The sequence below is a fragment of the Theropithecus gelada genome, chromosome 12, assembly GCF_003255815.1.
Source record: "Theropithecus gelada isolate Dixy chromosome 12, Tgel_1.0, whole genome shotgun sequence".
Classification (NCBI taxonomy): Eukaryota; Metazoa; Chordata; class Mammalia; order Primates; family Cercopithecidae; genus Theropithecus; species Theropithecus gelada.
In genome coordinates, this window is record NC_037680.1 from 48,350,681 (window position 1) to 48,368,270 (window position 17,590).

A 17,590-nucleotide genomic window follows, 5' to 3' on the forward strand; every position below is an offset into this window, starting at 1 on the left:
AAAAAAAAAAAAAAAAAAAAAAAAAAAAAAAAAAAAAAAAATTTCATCATGACCCACCTACCAGAATATCTAACTAGAATACTTTTGCACTTTCCTTTTTAAAAAGAAATTGCCAAGTGTTAGGAAACCATTTGTAAGAGATGTCTTTGTTAATTAAACATATCTGGTTGTGTTCTGGTTTCTTTTTTCGAGATGGAGTCTCATCCTGTCACCCAGGCTAGAGTGCAGTGGCGCAATCTTGGCTCTCTGCAACCTCCGCCTCCCAGGTTCAAGCGATTATCCTGCCTCAGCCTCCGGAGTAGCTGGGATTAAAGGCGCGCGCTACCACGCCCAGCTACTTTTGTATTTTTATTAGAGACAGGGTTTCACCATGTTGGCCAGGCTGGTCTCAAACTCCTGACTTCAGGTGATGCACCTGTTTTGGCCTCCCAAAGTGCTGGGATTATAGGTGTGAGCCACCATGCCCAGCCTGGTTTCTTTTTAAAAATTTTTTTGAAATTCTAGTTCCCTGGTCTGTCTAGTCAGCTGAATTTCTTACCCTTTCTATATTTCTATGTAATTTTAGTTGAAGTTTAGAATAATGTTCTTGAAGACAGGGAATTTTTCAGTGATCTTCAGAAATAGATTCTAAACTTTTAGCCACAAACACTGTAATTAAAAAGTTTCTGTTGATTTTTAACTCTATTCAATTAACAATGATTACATGAGGTTTTGCTCTTGTGCTGATTTTATTATCTGATCAGTAATCCAATCTGAAAAACAAATATTTTAAATTGAACTAAATTATGTATTTGAGAAAAGAGTACAGATCTCTAAGACGGTAGTCAGGATTTTTTTTCTTAAAACAGAATCCATTTAATAGAGAAATGCAGACATTTTCCCTTTAGTGAAGCAAAGTTCTAAATTCTAGATTGAAGAACTGTTTGGTTTTCAGTTGTATATTTTATGTAAGTATATCAGATGCATGTTTATATACATAACTATTTATAAATATATATTTATATAAATATATAAAGATTCCTTGCTTTAAAATTGCCCTTTTCCCCTGTAAAAATTCTTAATATGTAAACTTATGCAAAGCAAAATATTTTATTTGAAGATATTTATTACAGTAAATAAGCATCCTTTGAAGTCTTTGTTGGGCTCAAACTGTCGGGTTGCTCTGCCCGCCACCAAAAGTGCTACTTGAAACTTAGAGTTTCTGAGAAATCTTTGAAGTAGATTTGATGCAAGATATGTAAAATGATTTGTAATGCCTTCTTGAGAAGACAGGACATAAGGAAAGTTTTTAAAAGTTAAAATTATACATGCTATGAAAGTCTTAAAGTGATTTTTAAACTGATAGATTATAAATCTCTTTTTAAAAGTAGTTTTCCTTGACTTTTTAAAAACCTTAACTAACATTATGCTATACTGTTTTACTCATCACTACTTTGGATTTTAATTGCTACACAGCATACCTATTACAGCTATCCCTCATTATGACAGTTTCCTTGATAGTGGTTGAAATTGTACTGATTCTATAAAATATGCTTAAGATGGCCTCTTCACGTTAGCAATTGCAAGGAAAAATATTTATCAAATAGTACTTTAAAAATAAACAAAAACGGTCCTATGAAATGCAGTTTATTTGATCTCGAGTGTGAATAAGTTGCGAGGACTGATGTACATATTAGAAATAAACTGTTGGGCAAAATGCTGAAGAGCTATATTTTCAATAATAGGTCTTTTTTTATAGCTATAAACAAATTATATATAAATGTTGGTGGTACCAGAGCATTGAAAATAAAACTTGTTTGTGATAAACGTCATCCCTGGTTCTCTATCCTAAAATGTAACTGAATCATAATAAAGTGCTATTCATCTGCAGGTGCATTGCCTCTACTTAGTTAAAAGATGGTTGAAAGGACAGGAATTAGTAGCATGTTGTATTAGCCTTTTGTAGTGTATTTTGTCCTAAGCATCTTAATTTCCCTGTTTTGAATGCTAAGTAGCAAGGGTCTTGGTTTAGAACTAATACCCATCATGCATGTAAACGGTATGAAAGAGCTGCTTAGTAAGTTAACACAAAGTGTTCTTGTGTCAGTCCTTGTGGAAATAGATACAATACAAACATTACAGCTGAACTCACGGCAAACTCCATTAAGTAAAAACCTGGCCTCATTGTTCAGGAAAAAGTTTGAATAGAATACAAGCTCATTTTGTTGAATGTAATGTCAGGCTTTTAGGGACTGTATTGAGGGATAAGGTTTTGTTAAGTTGAGACCAATTCATTAAGTTTTATTGCCTGGTGAGAAGCAGCAATACTTTATTGTAAGACTTCATCAAATATTCATGGTTAAAGAGAAGTAGTAAATGTATTCAATCAAGTGGTCTTTTGGGATTTTGAAAAGGATTATGAAGTCTGCTCAGCTGATAACATTGATAGAGGTTGTTTAACAAGGGTAATTTTAATCTCCAAGTTTAGTTTTGTTGTCCAGTCTTGCCTCTTTTTTACTGTCACAAATCCAGGTCTGTAAGAATTGTGTCACATTCTAAGGATGAAAGAATGATATATCCATTCATATAATTTATGTTATTTCCTAAATAGGTATATTTTAAAATTATCATCTTAGTTTGAGTTTGGCATATGAGGGAATTGTGACCCATCTAGTTGTGAGATTGCTATTCATTTGGTCTGACTCTAGCCTCATCTCACTACCTCTGGTGATGTTTTCATGTCTTGGATAATATGATTTCTTTGACACATATAAAATAATAAGCAGCCTTTTGCCTTGGCCAGTTCAGACTGTCATGAAGGGGTATAGTCAGCATTTTCTACATAACGGAAACGTCCATAGCGTTGCCCTTATTATTGTACTTGGTATCAGATTACCTGCCTTCTCTTATTTACTTTTATGTTATGCTCATCTCAGTTTTGTGTGATGTAGTTTGTGCACAGGAAACTCATCCTTTTCCAGTTCACTGTGTGTTTACTTCTTTAGTTTTCAACCAAAATTTTATAATTTGTGTTGGTTTTGTCAGTTTTAAAGAAAGTAACCATATTCAACTTAAAGTTGAATTTGTTATTGATTTTTTATATCCTTTATTTTTTAGGCAGATGATGTTGAGGGCAAAATTAGACAAATCATTCCACCTGGATTTTGCACAAACACAAATGATTTCCTTTCTTTACTGGAAAAAGAAGTTGATTTCAAGCCATTCGGAACCTTACTTCATACCTACTCAGTTCTCAGTCCAACAGGAGGAGAAAACTTTACCTTTCAGATATATAAGGTAAAGATAAATCTAAATATTTATTGAGTAAAGTTCTTTTTGCCTGAAACCTGTATGTAGTTTTGTTGTCAGTGATTTATTCTAACTGCAGTAAACAAGTTTTAATCAGCATTATAAACAAAGATCTATTTTGTGTGTATGTCTGTGTCTGTGTCCACATCTTAATCTGAGACTTCTAAACATTTTCCCACAGGATAATTTTGTGTTCTGCAGACTTTCACTTACCTTTGTGATGAGTTTCACCTGACTTTTCCTGGCTTTTTCCCTAGGCCGACATGACATGTAGAGGCTTTCGAGAATATCATGAAAGGCTTCAGACCTTTTTGATGTGGTTTATTGAAACTGCTAGCTTTATTGACGTGGATGATGAAAGATGGCACTACTTTCTAGTGTAAGTACAGTTCTAAAGCAACAGTAGACCTTATTACCTCCACAAAGCCAGCATTTTAATTGTGGCAGCCCAATTATTGGGACAGTATAATGATATTTTTCCCAGGAAAGAAAAACTATTGTTTATGAGGCTTGAGTTTTCCTTCATTATGCTTTGGGAGACCTTGAGAATAGAGCTGAATTAAATGCTGTTGTCCGTTAGGGCCCTGAATGTAGGCTTAAACAGTAAAATGAGCTTTGCCTGTGTTTTCTTTTACTTGCCACCTATTCATCTTTATAATAGGCAAGTGCACTGAAGTGATGTAAAGAGGTCTGATTTATCCAAGTTGCTGCACACCAATTAAGTGAATTGTACATTCAGAACATAGCAGGTGTACCCATTGGGCCCTCACAGAGTAGCTTGCTGACACTGAAAATTCAGTCAGAGAATGGAAAAGAAAATGGACACTGCATGGGAGCGCGACTGTAATTGACCTGCTTGGCTTTCTGTTTTATCTGCAGATTTGAGAAGTATAATAAGGATGGAGCTACGCTCTTTGCGACCGTAGGCTACATGACAGTCTATAATTACTATGTGTACCCAGACAAAACCCGGCCACGTGTAAGGTAATTGGCAGTATAACACGTGCCTTGTCTTTTATTTCAGAAGAAGGAACTGCTGAAGTTTCCAATACTTGTTATAATAGTGTTGATTTGTTTAAAAAAAAATCACTATTATTCATGGACTACGTACTGATTTATTTCATTGTTCCCTTTGAAACAGTGTAGAAGATTAAACTAATTTTGAGTATCCTGATAATTTTTGGGTATCTCAAAGGTGGATTGAAAAAAGATCACACAAACTTTAAAGTGTTTGTAATACTATAGTGATTTGCAAGTTTTAAACTGGTCATGTTATGATATTTTAATTTTAAAATAATTTCTTTACTGTAGTCAGATGCTGATTTTGACTCCATTTCAAGGTCAAGGCCATGGTGCTCAGCTTCTTGAAACAGTTCATAGATACTACACTGAATTTCCTACAGTTCTTGATATTACAGGTATGTAAAATTTGATTTGTTACTGAAAGAGCCTTTCTAAAAAATGTCTCCTTACTGATTGATTGTATTTTTGTCAGAAATAACTATTTTAAACAACAACATTTTCCTAGGGTGCTTAAGCCATCTAAAGATGGCTTAAGTTTATGTTTTAAATCATAAGGCTTTGTGGGGATTGGATTACATCCCTAACTGTGAAGTGCTTAATGGAACAAATTGAAGATAATGAGCGGAATATATATGGGGAAATCTTGGTCAGGCATAAATATGTTGAAAGTATGGTATAACTTATTTGTTCACTTTATTTGGCAAACAGTTGCATTATTTAGAGGCAGCCTGCGCTTTAATTTACATGTAGGGTCAGAATATTCTAAACTTTACTGAGAAAAAAAGTCAAGGTAAATACTTCTTAAATAGAATACACATTTCCTAAAGTGTGTGTTTTGTATTCCTAGAATACATGCCTTCACAACAGTAGTAGATAAGGTGAAATGTAGACCTATTTGTTTTGGAAATGTCTTTCAGTATGGATTAGCCATAGAAGTAGTATTATGAATAGAATGCTTAGGAGAAGGAAAGACAACTTACTCGACTTGACTCTTTAAAAGGAGAAGGCATTATTAGATGGAGTTTCAGATGATAGTATGTTAAAGTGTGAGCCACCAAAAAACAAAGTGGCCCAAGAAATATTTGTTATTTTCTAACTTTCACATTTGTTCATAAAATTGCTGATGAAACTGAAAGTTGCCTTTTTCTTTTCATGAAAAATATTTTACCAGATGATTACATACAAATTGGTATTAAAATGTATTAATCTTACAAGTTTGAATTGGGATACATCTTTGTTACAAACTATAATATTTAACATGCACTAAAATATTAACATGTTAAAAAATGCTATTTGGGAATTTTGTTTAAAGATACCACCTCCCACCCCCCCACCCCACCCCCCAAAAAAAACCAAAAAAACAAAACTGGATGTGAGACTGGCAACCACATAAATAAGCTGGTAAGCAGATTGTTTCATCCTTTTTTATATAGACTAGTAATCTAAGGTAAATAAAACTGAGGTTGCTTCAGAACAGTGAACTGATCTGTAGAATAATAAACTGGAGGGAAAGCATGTTGTTTTTAAAAGGGAGTTCCACATTTACAGAGGTGCATTATCTTTTCATCTGACTTTCCTGCTACTGTTAAATGGGTTGGAAACTCAGGAGATAAAGTAGTAGTTACTAAACTTCGTTTATAACAAAAGTTATAAATTGTTTAAGCAACAACTTCACTAGCTCAATGACTTATAAAATTGTAGAAACATAATACAGACTATGTCACTTCTTTTAGTTGAGCAGAAAATTGTTTAGCTTCTATTGTAGAGCTTAGACTTGCTGCTACATGAAGGGACATTTTTGGTGATTTTAATGTGGAGTTCACATAAGTAGTCTTTGTCTACTCTAGTGGGTAATGTGCCAGCAGGGGTTGTTTCTCTGAAGCCTCTTAACCACTTTCTTCTGTCTACTCCAACCAATAAAGTCCTTGATACTTAGCACCAATTAGCAGATAAAGAATTTTATTTCTTAAATCTCAGTGAAGAGTCATCAATAATGGTAGCCTTTATTCATTGGTGTTATTCATTAGAAACTGAAGTCTCTAAAAAGAAAAGACTAAACATGCTAAAGGACTTCTGAATTTGACAACTGGGTATTGGCGTTTATTTTCAGCATTAACATTTCTCAGCATTTAAAAATACTAAAAATGCCTTATCAGCTGTTCTCATTAAGATACTTATTTCTCCTAGATTTCCATACCCAGTCCTTAAAAAACAAAAGAAACTGCAGATTTTTCTACTCTTGTGTAATTTAGTTGTTTCTCCATTATTGTGTGTGTTTTTTTAGCTTTGTGGTTCTTTTGCAGGCTCTGGACCTCCATTTGCAATCCAGAATATTCTTTATATTGAGATGGCCTTTTGCTTACTTGACACATAGCCAGATCTAATAATAATTGAAACTTCCTGTAGATGGCCTAAGTTATATCTTACTTCCGATGGATGGGTGTTTGTGGTATAATTGCCACCCATTTTCATTTTTTTGCACTCAATTTTAAGGTAAAATACCGGCAGACAATTCCTTATATGCCATCTGCCTTTTGAAGATGTCATTCTCTTAAGATGTACAGCATTTGAATATATCTCAGTTGTTTAACTTTATAAATAGAATCAATGATCTGTTTCCTCTGGACTTCTGAAAGGAGTTGCATCTGGCAATAGAAATTGATTCTGGGCTGGAATACATATCAGTATTATTACCTGTCAGTAGTACATTAAAAGCTAATTATATTTGTCCTTTAAATGTCCTTTATTGTTCTGGGATGTGCCATATAGCTTTTTAGAATATTATGTGAATTGTTTATAGTTAGGTGATTGTGCTGTTATCTCATTTCCCTTCTTTAGAATATGATTTTTTTATCACTAATATAGTGCGTTAATATGGAGAAGCTTTTAAAAAATGATTGCTAGATGATGTATTAAATTTGGGAAAACTCAGTTTTTGATTCTGCATATCACTGTAGATTTAAATTCAAGAAAATTTTATCTTTAAATATGTTGCTTATCTTTGTAGCATAGAAACAAAGGAATTGAAGGATGTCACAAATTATTGGGTGTCATCATTTTAAGTTCATTTCAGACCGACACTTTCAAAGGGCTTAAAGATTGAGTGGTGACTTGGTTCCTTATATTAAACTGCAAACAAAGTATTATCAGTCTATAACGGCTTATTTAAAATTGGAAATTTTTTGCATGGTTTTTTGACTTATGTGAAAATTTCAGGTAAAAATGTGGCCTGAGTACTTCAGTTTTTCTCAACTGTAACTCATTTTCCTATGATACTTATTTCCTAAACTTTTCTGAGGGTATAGAAGTTACTTAAAATTTCACTCAGCTGGGTACAGTGGCTCATGACTGTAATCCCAGAAGTTTGGGAGGCTGAGCTGGAGGGTTGCTTGAGCTCAGGGGTTCAAGACCAGCCTGGGCAACATAGGGAGATTCCCGTCTCTATAAAAAAAATTTTTTTTATTAGCTGGATATGATGGCACACACCTATATGGTCCCAGCCAGCTACCTGGGGGACTGAGATGAGAGGATCGTTAGAGCCCAGGAGGTCAAGGCTGCAGTGAGCTGTGATTGCACCATTGCACTCCAGCTGGGGGGACAGAGCGAGACCCTTTCTTAAAAAATACTCACTTTGGGAGGCTGAGGCAGGCGGATCACGAGGTCAAGACATTGAGACCATCCTGGCTAGCATGGTGAAACCCCGTCTCTACTAAAAGTACGAAAAATTAGCTGGGCGTGGTGGCATGAGCTTGTAGTCCTAGCTACTCAGGAGGCTGAGGCAGGAGAATCACTTGAACCTGTGAGCCGAGATCCCGCCACTGCATCCCGCCCTGGCGACAGAGTGAGACTGTCTCAAACACACACACACACAGACACACACAGAGCCATACACACATACACTAAATGTTACTTTAAATCAATATTAGCAATGCAGTTATTTTTCTTTTTTTCTGTGTGTTTTTGAGATGGAGTCTCCCTCTGTCCCCCAGGCTGGAGTGAAGTGGCACGATCTCGGTTCACTGCAACCTTCGCCTCCCGGGTTCAAGCCATTCTCCTGCCTCAGCCTCCCAAGTAGCTGGGACTACAGGCATCCGCCATCACGCCCGGCTAATTTTTGTATTTTTAGTAGAGATGGGGTTTCACCATATTGGCCAGGCTGGTCTTGAACCCCTGACCTCATGACCCGCCGGCCTCAGCCTCCCAGAGTGCTGGGATTATAGGCGTGAGCCACCACCCCTGGCTGCAATGCAGTTGTTTTTCTAAACCAATTTAGGAAGAAGTAGACTTGGAAAAACTGACATTGGATAAGCTTGTACCTCATCTATTTTTAAAATGTGGCTGGGCACAGAGGCTCACATCTGTAATCCCAGCACTTTGGGAGGCCGAGGCAGGCAGATCACAAGGTCAGGAGATCGAGACCATCTTGGCTAATATGGTGAAACCCCATCTCTACTAAAAATAAAAAATTAGCCGGGCGTGATGGCAGGCGCCTGTAGTCCCAGCTACTCAGGAGGCTGAGGCAGGAGAATGGCGTGAACCCGGGAGGTGGAGCTTGCAGTGAACTGAGATCGCGCCACTGCACTCCAGCCTGGGCAACAGAGCAAGACTCCATCTCAAAAACAAACAAATGTTTTACAAGAGATACTTGCTTAAGCGTTTGTCTTTAGTAGAGTTTTTAATTAAAACAACTTTATTGAGGTATAATTTCCAGACCATAAAATTCACCCATTTTAAGTGTACAGTTCAGTGGTTTTTAGTAAATCTGCCTGTTTTAGAACATTTCCATCACTGAAAAGATCCCTCATATCCATTTGTAGTCAGTTTCCATCCCTACACCCAACCTCCATTGAGGTCCTTGGTCCATTTTGAATAAATTGTTGTGTATGATGTGAGGTAAGTATCTCAGTTCATCTTCTTACATGTGGATATGCAGCTGTCTTGGCACCATTTGTTGAACAGAGTGTCTTTCCTCATTGAATTGCCTTGGTACTTTTCTTGAAAATCAGTTGACCATAAATGTGAAGGTTTATTCCCAGACTCTCTAATGATCTATACTTCTACCCTTATGCCACTACCAAACACACATGATTAGGTTGATATAGCTTTATATATAAATATATATTTATATATATATTTTTAAACGATAATGTCAAGTTTAACCTGCCAAATATATGAGTTGAATCTGTGGAAGATGTTTTGCCTGTGTATTGCAAGGTAAACAGAAGTTTCTTGAAATGCTCAATGGCATAGGGTTAAAAATGGGTCCTAGCCCTGGCCAGGCAGGTGGGAATGGGACAAGGAAGGGTAGAGATAGAGGCCTCAGAGTGGACTGGCTGGGCTTGGGCCATAACCCTCAAGGACACAGGAGTACAGGGTCCCAAAGGGCAGCCCTTTTCTGAGCGAGCACCCAAGCAGCCCACACTGGGACTGCATGTTGCAAATACATCAGTGCTCGACCCCTGGCACAACCACCCCCTACTGTATAATCTACCTAACAAAATCCTGCCTTTTAAGGCACCCCTCCCAGGACCCCCACCAGGATCCTGAACTCTAAAAACAGTTTTTAAGAAAACATCCAAACGGTTACATATGAAATGCTGTCTGCATCTTTCTGGGGTTTTTCTTTTGTTTTTTGGGGGGAGGTAGGGGTAGTGTTTGAGACTGTGTTGCTCTGTCACCCAGGCTGGAGTGCAGTGGAGTGATAGCTCACTGCACCTTGAACTCCTGGGCTTAAGCAAAGCTCCTGCCTCAGCCTCCCAAGTAGCTGGAACTACAGGCACATGCCACTATACCTTGCTAATTTTTAAAGCATTTTCTGTAGAGATGGGGTCTCACTATGTAGCCCAGGCTGGTCTTGAACTCCAGGGCTCCAGCTGTCCTGCCTCGGCCTCCCAAAGCAAGGGATTACAGGTGTAAGCAACTGCACCTTGCCTGGCACACACAAAGTTATAGCAGGTGCCCTTCCCCAACCCCCACAGGCAGCAGGCTGTGGGGTCTCCTAGCTGTAAAGGGCTGCTGCAGTGGTGACAACACAGAGTGGGCAAGGCACAGCAGAGGTTTTGGCAGCATGGCCCAGTTCCTGGTATCTCCTCCTATATAGTCCATGCTTACTTCTTCAGGGAGAGTGACTGCATTCACTTTCCTGACAAAGATGAATCATCTTTTGCTTTCCTGTCTTTCTTCCTCTTGGCTTTCTCCTGCTATTTCCAGATAATCACCTGCTCTGTCTTCCAAGCTAAATGCAATTTCATGTAATGCTCTTTTGCTTTCTCTTAATGTCTTCTTTTCTTGAAATCTCCTTTGGCCTGCCCAGATTCAGTTGTGTGACCTTTCTGGTTATCTGTGGCACCCAATTGGGGTTCTTCATGTCAATGAGCTGTTCTATGCCTTTGTACTTTTGTTGGCAGTCAGTCATCTTCATTCTCAGGCAATCTCTTGCCTGATGCTAGAGATTTCTTCTTTTTGGGGTTACTTGCAGCTTCCATTCTCCACTCTCTTCTTGTGTCTTCTCTGGCCTTTTGCTTTTCAACTTGGAGCTGTACATTGATCTGCTTGGGGAATTATGTACTGCCTTGCTTAGCCTTTGTGGCCTCCCTTTCTCCTTCCTTTAGGCACAGAGGCTCTGGCAAAGCAGCACCTCAACCATATATGAGTCTTGAAATCAGAAGTGAAAGTCCTCCAACTTTGTTCTTTTTCAAAATTATTTTGTTTATACAACGTCCCTTGTATTTCCATAAAAATTTTAGCATAAGCTCGCCAATTTCTGCAAAAAAAAAAAAAAAAAAATCTCTTGAGTCTTGATAGGGATTGAGGATTACATTGAATCTGTTATTTATTTAAAGAAAATTCCCATCTTAACAATTCAGAATCCTCTAATCCGGGGTCTCAAAACCCCGGGCTACGGACTGGTACTGGTCCAGAGCCTATTAGGACTGGGCTGCACAGCAGGAGGTAAATGATGGGTGAACAAGCATTACTGCCTGAGCTTTACCTCCTGTCAGATCAGTGGCGGCATTAGATTCTCATAGGAGCACAGACCCTATTGTGAACTGCACATGTAAAGGATATAGGTCAAATCTAATGCCTGATGACTGATCTGAGGTAGAATAGTTTCATCTAGAAACCATCCCTTGTCTGTTCCCCTCACCCCCAGGGAAAAAATGCCTTCCACAAAATCCCTGGTGCTAGAGATTTTTGGCACTTCTGGTACCAAAAAGGTTGGGGACCACTGCTCTAATCCATTAATATGAAATGTCTTGGGCCAGGCGTGGTGGCTTGCACCTGTAATCCCAGCACTTTGGGAGGCTGCAGCAGGTGGATCTCTTGAGCCCAGGAGTTCGAGACCAGCCTAGGCAATGGCGAAACTCCATCTCTACAAAAATACAAAAATTAGCCAGGCATGTTGGCAAGCACCTGTGGGCCCAGCTACTCACGAGGCTGAGGTGGGAGGATCACTTGAGCCCAGAAGGTCGAGGCTGCAGTGAGCCAAGATCATACACTGCACTGCAGCCTGGGTGAGTGAGACCGTATCTCAAAAAAAAAGAAAGGAAATATCTCCATTTAGTTAGATCTTTTAAAACTTTTCTAAACAATGTTTTCAGTATACAAATTTTGCACTACTTTTGTTAACTTTATTTGTAAATGTTTTATTTTTGATGCTGTTGGGAATGGGATTATTTTCTTAATTTCATTTTTGGATCATTGATTGTTTTAGTATGTAGAAATACAATTGGGTTTTATATATCGATGTTCTATCCTGCAGCCTCGCTGAACTTGTTTATTAGTTGTAGTGGTTTTTTGGTTAGAATTTTCCACATACAGGATCACGTTGTCTGTAAAGACATTTTTACTTCGTCCTTTGCAGTCAGATGCATTTTCTTTCTTTTTCTTACCCATATGCTTAGCTGAGAACTCTAATATAATGGTGACTGGAAATGGTGAAAGCAGACAGCTATGCCTTGCTTCCAGTTTTAGAGGGAAAGCATTTGGTCTTTCACCATTGTCGATGATGTTAGCTGTAGCTTTCATATGTGTTAATTATGAAATTGAGGCAGTTCCCTTCTATTTCTAGATTGTTGAGCATTTTTATCATGAATTGATGTTTGATTTTGTCAAATGCTTTGTTCTGCATGTATTGAATTTTTCTCATTTATTTTGTTAACATGGTATGTTACATTGATTGATTTTTTTTGGATGTTAAACCAACTTTGCATTTCTGGTATAAATCTCATTTAGTTCTGGTATGTAATTCATTTTATATATTGCCAGATTTGGTTTGCTAATATTTGTTGAGGACATTTGTATCTACATTCATGAGGGATATTGATTTATAGTTTTTGTCTTAGATCCTTAGTGTCAGGGTAACTCTGACCTCATAGAATGAGTAGGGAAGGGAAGGGGGAAGCAGGGAAGGGAAAGGTTTCCTCTGTCCCCTCCCCTCCCCTTCCCTTCCCTTTTAATGGAGATGGAGTCTCACTCTGTTGCCAGTGCAGTGGCGCCATCTTGGCTCACTGCAACCTCTGCCTCCCAGGGTCAACTGATTCTCTTGCCTCAGCCTCCCGAGTAGCTGGGACTACAGGCCTGCACCACCACGCCTGGTTAATTTTTGTATTTTTAGTAGAGATGGGGTTTCACCATGTTGGCCAGGCTGGTCTCGAACTCCTGACCTCAGGTGATCCACTTGCCTCAGCCTCCCAAAGTGCTGGGATTACAGGCATGAGCCCCCGCGCCTGGCCTGTTTCCTCTATTTTCTAGAATAGTTTGTGAAGAAGGATCATCATTATTTCTTCTTCGGGTGTTTCATGGAATTTACCAGTAAAGCCATCTGGTTGTAGATTGTCTTTGTGGGAAGATTTTTAGTTGGTAATTAAATGTCTTCGTTATAGTCAGTTCACATAGTCATTTACTTTTTGAGTCATTTTGGTAATTTGTGTCTTTCTAGAAGCTGTCTGTTTCATCTAAGTTGTCTTATTTGTTGGCATAAAGTTCATGGCATATTCCCTTACAATTCTTCTAATTTCTGTAAAGTTGGTAGGAATATCCCTTCTTTCATACCTGATTTTGGTAAATGATGTTTTCTCTTTTTTTTCAGTCATTCTAACTAAAGGTTTGTCAATTCATCGATCATTTCAAAGAACCAACTTTATGTTTATGTGAACTTGTCTATTTTTGTTTTCTTTTTCATTGATTTCTACTCTTTTTTTATTATTGCTTCTTATTACTTTGGGTTTAATTTGCCCTTCCTTTTCTAGTTAAGATAGAATCTTAGGTTATATTGATTTGATGTCTTCTTTTCTTTTCTTTTTTTAGACAGAGTCTGGCTCTGTCACCCAGGCTGGAGTGAAGTGGTGGAACCTCCTCCACCTCCCAGGCTTAAGTGATTCTCAGGCCTCAGCCTCCTGGGCAGCTGGGACTATAGGCATGCGCCACTGCACCCAGCTCATTTTTGTATTTTTGGTAGAGACAGGGCTTTGCTTTGTTGGCCAGGCTTGTCTTGAACTCTTGGCCCCAAATGATTGGCCCACTTTGGCCTCCCAAAGTGCTGAGATTACAGTTGTGAGCCACCATGCTTGGCCTTTCTTTTCTAATAGAGACATTTTTTTTTTTTTTTTTCTGAGACGGAGTCTGGCTCTGTCGCCCAGTCTAGAGTGCAGTGGCCGGATCTCAGCTCACTGCAAGCTCCGCCTCCCGAGTTTTCGCCATTCTCCTGCCTCAGCCTCCCAAGTAGCTGGGACTACAGGCGCCCACCACCTCGCCCTGCTAGTTTTTTGCTTTTTTAGTAGAGAGGAGGTTTCACCATGTTAGCCAGGATGGTCTCAATCTCCTGACCTCGTGATCCGCCCGTCTTGGCCTCCCAAAGTGCTGGGATTACAGGCTTGAGCCACTGCGCCCGGCCGACATTTTGTTTTTGAGACGGAGTCTCGCTCTGTCACCCAGGCTGGAGTACAGTGGCGCGATATCGGTTTACTGCAAGCTCCGCCTCCCAGGTTCACACCATTCTCGTGCCTCAGCCTCCTGAGTAGGTGGGACTACAGGCGCCTGCCACCACGCCTGGCTAATTTTTTGCATTTTTAGTAGAGACGGGGTTTCACCGTGGTCTTGATCTTCTGACCTCGTGATCCGCCCGGCTCAGCCTCCCAAAGTGCTGGGATTACAGGCGTGAGCCATCGCATCCGGCCCCTAATATAGACATTTAAATACCTAAATATTTACACATAATATACATTTATGTATAAATATAAGCATTGATGTAGCTGCATCACATACTTTTTAGAAATTGTGCTTTCATTTTCATTCAGTTCAAAATATGTTTTAATTTTCCTTGTGATTTCTTTTTTGATCCAAGGATTATTTAAAGCCTGTTGTTCAATTTCTAAATAATGTGGATTCCCATGTTTCCTTTTGTAAAGTTTGAATTTAATTCCACTGTTGTTAACATATTTTAGGGCCGGGCGTGGTGGCTCACGCCTGTAATCCCAACATTTTGGGAGGTGGAGGCCAGCAGATCATCTGAGGTCAGGAGTTTGAGACCAGCCTGATCAACAAGGAGAAACCCCGTCGCTACTAAAAATACAAAATTAGCCGGGCGTGGTGGCACCTGCCTGTAATCCAAGCTACTTGAGAGGCTGAGGCAGGAGAATCGCTTGAACGTGGGAGGCGGAGTTTGCAGTGAGCCGAGATGGCACCATTGCACTCCAGCCTGGGCAACAAGAGCGAAACTCCGTCTGAAAAAAAAAGGCCGGGCACGTTGGCTGACGCCTGTAATCTCAGCACTTTGGGAGGCTGAGGCAGGCAGATCATGAGGTCAGGAGATTGAGACCATCCTGCCTACCACGGTGAAACCCTAACTCTACTAAAAATACAAAAAATTAGCCAGGCACGGTGGCAGGCGCCTGTAGTCCCGCTACGTGGGAGGCTGAGGCAGGAGAATGGTGTGAACCCAGGAGGCGGGGCTTGCAGTGAACCAAGATCACGCCATTGCTCTCCAGCCTGGGCAACAGAGCGAGACTCTGTCTCCAAAAAAAAATATATATATATATACACATATATATATATATAGAGAGAGAGAGAGAGAATGATTTCGGTCCTTTTTCATTTACTTATGTGATTTTATATTTAATTTTTGCATGACCTTCCAGTGAACCTTTTTCATTTATTCTATTTTTTCTATTTCATTTATTCTACCTACCTATCTTTTGAGACAGAATCTTGCTCTGTCGCCCACACTGGAGTGCAGTGCCATAATCATGGCTCACTGCAGCCTCAACCTTCTGGCCTCAAGTGATCCTTCTGCCTCAGCCTCCCAAGTCGTTGGGCCTACAGGTGCACGCCACCACACCCAGCTAATTTTTACTATTTTTGTAGAAACGGGGTTTTGCCATGTTGCCCAGGCTGGTCTGGAACTCCTGGGCTCAAGCAGTGCCCCTGTCTTGGCCTCGCAAAGTGCTAAGATCACAGGTGTGAGCCATCATGCCCAGCCCTTTTTCATGTATTGAGTTTTGTTTTCTGTTCAAGCTTAGGGGGTCAGCAAATTTTTTTTTTTTTTTTTTTTTTTTTAAGAATAGGATGTATTTTATGCTTTGCAAGCTACACACAGTCTCTGTTGCATACTCTTGGTTTTTGTTCTTGTTGTTTAGAAACCATTCTTAGTTCAAATACCATACAAAAACAGGCCACAGGCAAGATTGGCCCGTGGGCCATCATAGTTTATTAATCCCTGGCCTAACATTAAGTCTTTCCTGGATGAATGTTCCTTGCACACTCATAAAGAACATGTATTTTGCTGTTATTGGGTAAAACGTTCTATAAATATCAGTTGGGCCAAGTTGATTGATAGTGCTATTCAGGCCTTCTATGTCTTTGCCAATTTTCTGTCTAATTGTTCTATCCATTATTGAGAGTGCAGTATTGAAATTTCAAACTATTTCTGTTGTCTGTTTCTCCCTTTAATTCTGTCAGTATTTTCTTCATGTATTTTGGGGCTCTGTTGTTAGTTGTGCATTTGTTTATAATTGTAATATCTTCCTGATGAATAAACTTTTTTTATCATTATAAAATGTGCCCCTTTTTTGTCTTAAACTCTTAAAAAAAAAAAAAATAGAGACAGAGTTTTGCCATATTGCCTAGGCTGGTCTCAAACTCCAGGGCTCAAGCGATCTACCTGACTCGGTCTCTCAGAGTGTTGGAATTACAGGCATGAGCCACTGCATCTGGCTTTAAACTCTATTTTGCCAGATATTAATATGGCCACTCTAGCTTGCATACTGTTTGCTTGGTATATCTTTTTTATTTTTTTTGGAGACGAAGTCTCTGTCACCCAGACTGGAGTGCAGTGGCACAATCTTGGCTCAGTGCAACCTCCGCCTCCTGGGTTCTCCTCCCTTGGCCTCCCAGGTAGCTGGAATTACAGGTGCCCACCACCACATTTGGCTAATTTTTGTATTTTTAGTAGAAATGGGGTTTCACCATGTTGGTCAGGCTGGTCTCAAACTCCTGACCTCGGGTGATGTGCCCGCCTCAGCCTCCCAAAGTGCTGCAATTAAAGGCGTGAGCCACGGTGCCCGGCTATCTTTTTTCATCATTAGACTTTGAACCTATCCATCTTGAATCTAAAATGTTTCTCTTGTGGACAGCGTATGGTTGGATCTTTTAAAATTCAGTCTGACAATCTTTGCCTTTTGATTAGAATATTTTAATATACATGCATTTAATGTAATTATTATTATGGTTAGAATTATGCCTGCCATTTTGCTGTTTGTTTTCTATATGTCTCATTTATTTTGGTGGGGAGGGGAGGACAGGGTCTTGCTCTGTCAGAGTCTGAAGTCCAGTGGCATGATCATGGCTCACTGCAGCCTCAAACTCCTGGGCCCAAGCTGTCCTCCCCTCTCAACCTACCAAGTAGCTGAGACTACAGGTGTGTGCCACCACACTTTGGCTGATTTTTTAAATTTTTAGTGGAGACAGGGTCTCGCTATGTTGCCTAGGCTGGTCTTGAACTCTTGAGCTCAAGTGATCCTCCCGCCTTGGCCTCTCAAGGTGCAGGGATTACAGGTGTGAGTCAAACCCTTTTTGTTATTTTGTTTCTTTTTTACTGCCTTCTTTTGTGTTAAATAATATTTTCTATTGAACCACTTCAATTTCTTTGTGGTTTTTTAAATTTTTTTTTTTTTAAGTTATTTTCTTAGGCTGGACTCAGTGACTAATGCCTGTAATCCCAGTACTTTGGGAGGCCAAGGAGGAAGGATCACTTGAGGCCAGGAGTTTCAGACCAGTCTGG

The 17,590-nt window shown here is 39.4% G+C and overlaps 1 protein-coding gene across 1 annotated transcript in view; it reads left to right on the forward strand.

The window, feature by feature from the left end:
• Positions 1 to 17,590, forward strand: part of HAT1 (histone acetyltransferase 1) — a 71,830-nt gene that overhangs the window by 42,913 nt on the left and 11,327 nt on the right. Inside the window, exons 5-8 of the mRNA XM_025404092.1 lie at positions 3,097 to 3,276; positions 3,546 to 3,667; positions 4,168 to 4,272; positions 4,600 to 4,706. Coding sequence (XP_025259877.1) covers positions 3,097 to 3,276; positions 3,546 to 3,667; positions 4,168 to 4,272; positions 4,600 to 4,706 — 514 coding nt within the window. The remainder of the gene's footprint in view (positions 1 to 3,096; positions 3,277 to 3,545; positions 3,668 to 4,167; positions 4,273 to 4,599; positions 4,707 to 17,590) is intronic.